At 43.1% G+C, this 9,078-nt stretch overlaps 1 protein-coding gene across 1 annotated transcript; it reads right to left on the reverse strand.

Annotated features, from left to right (window-relative positions):
* Positions 1-1,164: 1,164 nt before the first annotated feature.
* On the reverse strand, positions 1,165-8,503 carry LOC111958361 (fibrinogen gamma chain). Its single transcript, XM_023979599.2, has 9 exons — positions 8,246-8,503; positions 8,067-8,114; positions 7,387-7,570; positions 6,835-6,919; positions 4,782-4,912; positions 3,989-4,122; positions 3,562-3,746; positions 2,015-2,292; positions 1,165-1,720 (listed from the first exon to the last, which is right to left on the reverse strand). The coding sequence occupies exons 1-9, from the start codon at positions 8,306-8,308 to the stop codon at positions 1,539-1,541; spliced, it is 1,290 nt and encodes a 429-aa protein (XP_023835367.1). The 5' UTR covers positions 8,309-8,503; the 3' UTR covers positions 1,165-1,538.
* Positions 8,504-9,078: the final 575 nt, after the last annotated feature.

The raw sequence follows: 9,078 nt of genomic DNA on the forward strand, positions 1-9,078 counted from the left end.
TACCTGGCCTGATGACTCCTTGCTGTGCCCAGTCCACCTGGTCATGCTGCTGCTCCAGTTTCAACTGTTCTGCCTGCGGCTATGGAACCCTGACCTGTTCTCTGGACGTGCTACCTTGTCCTGGACCTGCTGTTTTGGACTCTCTCTCTACCGCACCTGCTGTCTCTACCTCTGAATGATCGGCTATGAAAAGCCAACTGACATTTACTCTTGAAGTGCCGACCTGTTGCACCCTCTTCAATCACTGTGATTATTATTATCTGACCCTGCTGGTCATCTATGAATGTTTGAACATCTTGGCCATGTTCTGTTATAMTCTYCACCTGGCACAGCCAGAAGAGGACTGGCCACCCGTCAGAGCCTGGTTCCTCTCTAGGTTTCTTYCTAGGTTCCGGCCTTTCTAGGGAGTTTTTCCTAGCCACCGTGCTTCTGCATTGCTTGTTTGGGGTTTTAGGCTGGGTTTCTGTACAGCACTTTGTGACATCGGCTGATGTAAAAAGGGCTTTATAAATACATTTGATTGGTTGATTGACTAAGTCTTATGTTCAGGTAGGTATTTATTTTGTAATAGAACAGCATATAGGACATATCAGACTTTTTGATAGTTACATTCTGTTTCAGAACATTTTCTCCATACTGAACATGAACCTGGTTTTGGTGGGCACTTTGGTCTTAGAGGGGGAAAAAACACACATACCCTCTTTAATACGATAAATTCCTACTTCACATTCCTACCTAATAGCGTTACTTTCTTTCCCGTTGACATAGCCTGGGTTGAATTCTGAGAGGATATTTGAATATTGGTTCAAATAACTTCCAATAGGTGATTTCCAAGACTTCCCAATACAGTGCCTTCTCTTTAAAAGTCTTTCAATGCCGCCACCAACTTGCATGTCATATAAATGTGGGTATCATGTATCCTATTTAGCACAATTACAAGCGGTACCAGGAAAAGTACAATAAAGAAATGGGCATGGTATTTTAAATGCAAGACCCTTGTGTAACCGAGGTGATTCAGTGCCTTGGCCTGAGACTTGAAGACTTGCGTTAGCTCCCGGAGCTATTGCCTAGGCTTTTAGCTCAGAGAGCTTACACAGTCTTATGGCCTTCAGACCACCCAGGTTCAAACCCTGTCTTAGATCATGTAGTCGGAGCAGGGGTATCTATATTTAGAAAAATACAACATTTATTCATTGGTTACACCAACCAGATCTAATAAAACGCCATAGACACTAGATAAAGTTTGTTCTAACAGAAGGTGCTAAGTAGAAGAAGTCAAACCAATCTTCCAAGGTCCAACAACAGCCATTTGATCATAGACAATATCTTAGGCAAGAGGACAAAAAACTACATTGATCGAACCAATAAAACAAAGATACAACAAGACAGAGGGCCATTTTTCCAGACACATTTTAGGCTGAAGGTTAGTCCTGGACTACATGTTTGATAGATTCTCTTATGTTATTATCTTCTTAGGATTTGGCTTAAACTGTGTCCGGGAAAGTTGTAGCAATATTGCAGTATTTGTTTCAGTAGTGTTACAGGCCTCCAAACTGTTTGACCCCTTCGATCTGCTGTCCGTCCCCCGCCGTGATCCTGTTGGTGGGGATGATCTTCATGGTAGTCTCCTTCATGGAGTACCAGCGGCTGTGCCACGTGGCCCAGATGATGCCATTGTCGTAGCCTGACTCGCCGGCATCCTTCTCCGTGTACTTCCCACCTAGGGATGGAAARATGGAAAGACAGAAGTGTCAATGAAAAGTTTGTTACAAGTAAGAAAATCACAGTGTTGGACCGCCTCATAAATGTGGCCTTCTTGGAAAGGTAACAGTAAAAATGTCAGAGAACCCCTAAAACTAGCATTGGTATAGGTTGGTAGTGATTTGCATACATGTRTGACTGTAGTATGGTTCATGTTACTTGGAGAGTAGTATTCTTTAACAGAAAAATGCAAGAACGTGCATGTGTTTGTGTGTGAGARTGTACACGTGTCTGTGTACGTGTGTGTCCTTACCCTGGTAATATTTCCCGTTGAGGTGGGCGGCGTGGCATCGGTTCATCCACCAACCGGAGCCGTCCTGCATAGCACAGTTACCCTGAAACTTGTCGTTGTCCTTGTCGCTGGTACTAAACTGCATGCCGTTGTGAGACGTGTAGAACTTGTCGCTGGGGTCATCTCCGAAGTCAAAGCCGTCGAACGCATCCCCCGCGTCACCGCCAAAGTAGTAGGCGTAGGTCAGGCGGTACATGTCGACTTCCGGCCCCAATTTGAACATGGCGTAGTCGGCATACCTAAAAAAAAGAAAATACATTTAATTATTAGCTATTTTTTACGTGTGTGGTTTTATTGAATAACTAAGACAGTGAGAAGAAGACAACAAAGGTAGGAGCGGTGCAGGTCAGAAAGGCATTGGGTCGGATTTGAACCCATGMCTACTGTGGTGCAAATGCCTGTGTMCACGACACTAAGCACTAGACCACACAGGCGACAAGTATTCATATAAAATGGAAACCCAGCCGCAAGCTGCCCAGTGGCGCGAGCTTACTAGACGAGCTAAATGCCTTTTATGCTCGCTTCGATGCGAGTAACACTGAAGCATGCATGAGAGCACCMGCCGTTCCGGATGACTGTGTGATCACACTCTCGTTAGCCGATGTGAGCAAGACCTTTAAACAGGTCAACATTCACAAAGTCGCGGGGCCAGATGTATTACCAGGACGTGTACTCAAAGCATGCGCGGACACACTGGCAAGTGTGTCTGTAATACCTACGTACATGTTTCAAGCAGACCACCATAGTCCCTGTGCCCAAGGCAGCGAAGGTAACCTGCCTAAATGATTACCGCCCCATAGCAATCACGTCGGTAGCCATGAAGTGCTTTGAAAGGCTGGTCATGGCTCACATCAACACCATCATCCCAGAAAGCCAAGACCCACTCCAATTCACATAAAAAAAATGCTATTTTGAAGTTAGTCACCTCACCAAGAAAAGGCTTACTGCTGCATATTTCCACAATTCCTCATTAAAAAAAATCACTAAATGGCACTAAATATTTCAGCACTAAATATATTAAAGGGGCAAATCCTAACTTCGCCTGAAGTCAAATTTCAACTTAGTCTCCTATTGACATGAATGACTAAGTGAAAATTTGACTTGCTGAAGTTAAGATTTGCCCCTAAATATTTCATTAATTTAGTGGAGAGAATTGCGCGAGTAAATGTGTCATATAGGCAAGACCAATGATGCCAAGCCCCCAATAACTTTGAGGGGKAATTGATAATAGCGAAATACAGTATTTATAGCATTTTTAAAGCGTGAAAACTAGACACCACAGAATTGGATTGRTAAGCACCCAGGTGGGTCAAGTTGGTTGCAATGATGTCATTATAACATCCTTACAACGGGTTGGAGTGACATCACTGGAACCAGTTTTACCTGCTGGGATAAGACTTTGAGCTGTTCCCACTACATYTTGAACACCATKTTCTATTCAGGAGGGGGAATGTAGGCCCTAAGCGTGCACTAGCAGTAGCCTTAGTAGAGAATTTAGTAGTACGTACTTCTTGTTGCCCACCCAGTCGGTGAGCTCGATCCTCARCACGTATGGGATGGWGGMCTGGGTGGAGAGCAGGTGCATCTTCTCGTTGCCCAGCCAGAACTCGGTGGTGTCATCTGGGCTCAGGTAGCCGAAGCCCTCCTTATACTGGACCCAGTCCTTGTTGAAGTCCACGCTGCCATCACGTCTCTGTGGAGATATATGTTGGACGGTGGTTATGTTATTAATACAGTATGCGGTTACAACCAGGTTTGGRTCAATACCATTTCACTTTTGTCAATACGGAAACTGAAATCCCAATTGGAATGTTTACTTCCTGGAATAGAATTGTCCCCAACCCTGGTTCCAACTTCCAATGGCTCAGTGGGTTGGAGCATGGTGGGGTTGGGGGTTTGAATCCTGCATGAGCCAACCATAATGAACACACGTACCCTCTGCAGGACGGTAAAGCCGCGGCCGAAGCTGTCGATCTCGCAGTASACCAGGAACTGCTCYTTAGCCTTCAGTGGCTTCACGTAGTACAGACCGCTGGTTTTGGCACCCTTGTTGGCAATATCCTGGCAATCTAATACGAGAAAAACAACATGATCATGATCATGTTGATATGTGTTAATAACAAAGACTACTGTTCCCATAAGGCAATGCACAACGGTTTTGTAGTGTTTTGATTCTGGTTTTAGCCTGTTCCAGATGGAAATGAGCTCTGGCTCTATTACCTTGCTGATTGTGTTGATTATGTTCTTATGATCTTGCGCGTTGTTGATTATTGTCCCTTGTCCCTGGTAAAGATCCACTCTGTGGTATTTATTAACAGCCGTTTTTTGATCATTTAAATTAAAGCTATACCTATTTATGGAAGAATAATTGATAAATGCCAATAAATTATATAAACAAATTAATTGAACTAATCTAAAGTGCATCCGTATAACTGGATTGATACCCCTTGCTTAAAGAATATCACTTATATATTTGCTTAAAGAATATCACTTATAAATGCCAACAAATGATATTAACAAATGAATTCATTAACCATTGCTAAAGTACATCCAAATAACTGGATTGGGACAAATCTGCTCAGCCTCTATTGATTGATGCCTTTGATTCGCTTCTGACTAAACACGCAACAAGGACAAATGACTGGTATGTAGAGTGAATTCTCCAGGAGCAGGGTTGAGCAACCTCTGATGAAATGGGGATCGACCTGCAGAGTGCTGTTGATTTTACCTTTCCCTGTCGTGGGTTTGATTTCCACAGTMTCCTTGCAGGGATCTTGGCATTTCTGATCCAGCTGAATGGACATCTGTTTGAGGTCTAACATCCTCTTCTTGTTGGATTCCAGTATCCCCTGGAGTTGACTGAGCAAAAGAGGGGAACAGATTGAAAATGTTTCTCAGATGATTTGGATATAAACCTAGATTGCGGTTTATATTGTAGGTCAGTGGGTGCATGACTTGACTATCAATGTGTTTTAAGTACATAGCATTTGACACCTGTACCCTTAGTCCTGGTATTTCCAGGTAATTCGTCTCCAGCAGGCAAAACTGGTTGAAATGATTGTAATATCATTGACTGGTTTCAACCAGCTTTAGCCGCTGAGAGACATTCGAGCATTGGAGTCAATTCCAATTAAATGGCAATCAATTCCAGAAGTCAATTGAGTTTGAGTTTATTTTTACAKGGACAGTGCACATGAATCAACGTTTCAGTAAAAGTGCCGGTTTTAGCCAGCCGGCTAATTTTCAATCGCAGTCCCTGGGCAGGTTATTAAAAACAATTACAATTGACAATCATTGAGCAGTGAGCACACGCAGAGCAACATAGGACAAGCAAGACGTAGCATACAGACAGAGCAACATAGAACAAAAAGCAGCAAGACAAAATTCATAAAAGCAACAAAGTGTTTCCACACCTCACAAGCTACAGACAACAGACAATATGGAAAGCGGCAATACACAGCTAGGGATTATGTTCACAAATCTGACTGACCTTTAGCCATGTCTTCATGCATTTTGTGAAAGTGTGATATGTGGGGCAGTTATGTGTGTCTAATGGCAGTGTATTCCAGACATGGGAAGCTCTCACAGAGAAAGCGGATTTACTAAAGGTGCTTCTCCTTAAGGGAACTATACAGTCACCTTTCATGGCAGACCTTGTGGATCTTCTACCATATGTTTGGGTTTTCTGTTTAACAAAAATACTGAGTGGAGGGGGAGCCAGGCCATTTAGCACCTTGAATACAAGACATGCGTTGGTACAGACAGAAAGCAGATCATTAATGTACAGGCTGAACAGGAGGGGTCCCAGTATTGACCCTTGGGGCACACCCACATCATAGCGTGGGCGACAGCTCATTGCTCACTCTGACACACCGAGTTCTGCCTTCAATTTATGATTTCATCCATCTCAAGGCATCGGGGGGAAAAGTTGATCTTGGACAATTTTGTGCTGAAAATCTCATGGTTAACAGTATCAAAAGCCTTCCTTGGGTCCAGAAACACAGCCCCAACAACGCCACCTTTGTGCATCTTGGACTTCACATTTTCCAGAAGAAAGCAGTTGGCCGTTTCTGTGGAGTGTTTCGCTCTGAAGYCAAACTGCATGGAGTGTAATGTGAAGGGGCTGTTGTTGAGGTGGGCAATCAGTTGTTCTACTACACACTTTTCAACAACCTTTGACACCACAGGTAGTATACTAATGGGCCTGTAGTTACTCATGTCAGCAGGGTCGCCCGATTTAAAGATGGCCGTTATGGCCGACTTCCATACCCTTGGAAACACCCCGAGACCAATAGATGTGTTGGTGACCTTAGTAATAGGGCCAATGAGTGACTCTTTGTAGTTTTTAAGAAAGGTAGAGTCCAGCCCACATCTTTGGCTTTAGAGTTCTTTAGTGAGCTAATCACCTTGTTCACCTTTGACTCAGAAACCTCCCTTATGATGAAGACAGGTTGAGTGTCATTCACTAGCACTGAGCCCAAGAAACCAGTAGAGGGGTTCTGTGTCAGTACCCTGACAGAGTCAATAAAGTAAGAATTGAAGGCTATTGCTATTTCGACTGCATCCTGTGTTAGATTGTTATTCACCATGATTTCTAGTCTTTTTGCAGTGTTACTATGGTCTTTCCCTGTTAACTTTTTTAGATTCTCCCAGATCAATTTMGAATGTCCCTTTGCTTCACCAATTGCTCTCCTAAGGAGAAGTTCCAAGTCCAATTCTAAGTGAATTGAGACCAAATTAGATTCTGATGTAAAAAAAAGAAAAGAAAAAGTAGGACTTACTATATTTGCTCCTCCTGTGAGACGATGGTCTTCTCAAAGCGCAGGACATCATCCAGTATGCTCGCTGACCTTTTATAGTGGACGTCTGTGGAACAATCACAACACCTGCTTCAGTTACAGTAACCTACATGAATTACCAGAGTCTATACTTCTTTTCCAATTAGCTGAACACCTGGGTGTCTTCAGTAGGGCAAACTGTAGAAAAACATTTTTCAAAGGAAAACAAAAATATGTGTTCTTATTGGACGAGTTCAGACAGTATCTCCCAGATTCACTCGGTTTCAAAACGTTTTCTCCCTATTGAACACAACCCGGATAAAAGGTTAGAGACAAACTGTTTGTGAAGTGATGTAAAATAAATCACATAGCAATGAAAAGCAGAGTGTGCCTCATTGATGCATTTCTTGAAAGTTTAGACTTTTCTGCTACTGACATCTCCACTTCTTAGCACCACATCTAATCATGTTTATTTTGTGTTAGCTAGTTTAACACAGTCAAATAACCCAAGATTCAGAAAAGTCAAACAACCCAAGATGAAGAAAAGTCAAATACCTCCACCAGACTTCTGATGTTGTGTTGCCGAATCCTTCATATAGGTGACTTTCTCCGTGGCCCCCGTGGTAAGGTTGGTTATTCTATCCAGGATATCCTCCATTTCATCAAGGTCCTTGTCCACCACCGGCTTGTACTTGTTGAGGTAGTCAGCCACGCCACATGTCGTTGGGCAGTACTTGCCCTACAACAGGCACAGAACACAGACGCTTACATTTTAACACTATGCGAGAGACGTGTCTGTGTCGCAAATGACACCCTATTCCCTTTATAGTGCACTGCCTTTTGACCAGGGCGCATTGATCTTTGGTCACAAGTAGAGCACTTCATATGGAATAGAGTGCCATTTGTGACACATGTTTACAGTATATTGTTATATTGTGACTGTGGATGTGTGAGTATTGGACATTTTCATTGGATGCAAAGAAACTACAAAATGGTTATTGACATGTGTTCATAAAGAGGCACCAACTAAATTGGTCGTAATACCTCAGAATTAACTACATATCATATGCGCGTGAGGACTATAATTTAGCAGCAATTCCATCTAAATAACAATGTCAATAAGCATACAGTACAAAGAGGATGAAATAGTAAGACGGGGGATTTCTTCCTGTACACACACCACTTAATGAGTGGAGTAGAGTACACCGGTGCATCCCATCGACGATCATACTTACAAATCCGTCCCTTGGTGTGCAGTCCTCGGAATAGTCTCCCCTCGTYTGCTGTGGAAMAGAAGCAAAACAGCGCAGTCTGTTATCTTAGTGGACGCTACTGTATCTCTTGTTTTTGCAGAACACTGTTTATGAGAGAACACATCTTCGTTGAAACAGGTTCTTTGAAATTTGACACTTACTGCAGAGGAGAGGGAGAATAGCAAAAGAACGCCKGCGGCTGTGGACAAAAGTGAAGGAGCCATGTTGCTAGCCTTTGRTACACCAGTWGTGGTGTTGTMCAGTTGGAGAATGAAGAGCCTCTGGCCCCTGACGGTGTATTTATCCGATCAAGGTCCTCCTTTCTGCAGCAGATAAGGGGTCCTCGTGTAAACAGAACTGGGTCATCCAACTCATGTCCGAGTAGATGAGTCAATGATGGGACAACGTTGTGACTCAAATGTCCTGCTACTCATAATTTCCCAGATGTGACTGGGATTGATTGACAGGTTCGGTGTGGTTCCTTCCACGGCTTTGTGATCACAGGGTAAGTCGTGGGCAGCCGGCTCACGTGGTGAACTTCGTTGGGGTCAAAACAACACTGGGTCAATCATGCCATATCATTACCGTGCAAATTCCAATCAAACCAAACATTACCTTGCAAATTCCACTCAAACCAGTATAAAACAAGATACTACATTAGATATTATATTAGAGTGTTTTCTAAGTATAATTAGTGAGTCACTTTAAGGTTATTTTAGGACCGCAATCACTCCTCAAGTTACAGTCCTCTACCATTCGGCTGTTTCTGTGGCAAGAGTGATAAACCATATACACAAAAGTATGTGGACACCCCTTCAAATTAGTGGATTCGGYTATTTCAGACATACCTRTTGCTGACAGTTGAATAAAATCGAACACACAGCTATGCAATCTCCATAGACAAACATTGGCAGTAGAATGGCYTTACTGAAGAGCTCAGTGATTTTCAACGTGGCACTGTCATGGGACGCCACCTTTCCAACAAGTCAGTTCA

Source organism: Salvelinus sp. IW2-2015, linkage group LG34, assembly GCF_002910315.2.
Source record: "Salvelinus sp. IW2-2015 linkage group LG34, ASM291031v2, whole genome shotgun sequence".
NCBI lineage: Eukaryota > Metazoa > Chordata > Actinopteri > Salmoniformes > Salmonidae > Salvelinus > Salvelinus sp. IW2-2015.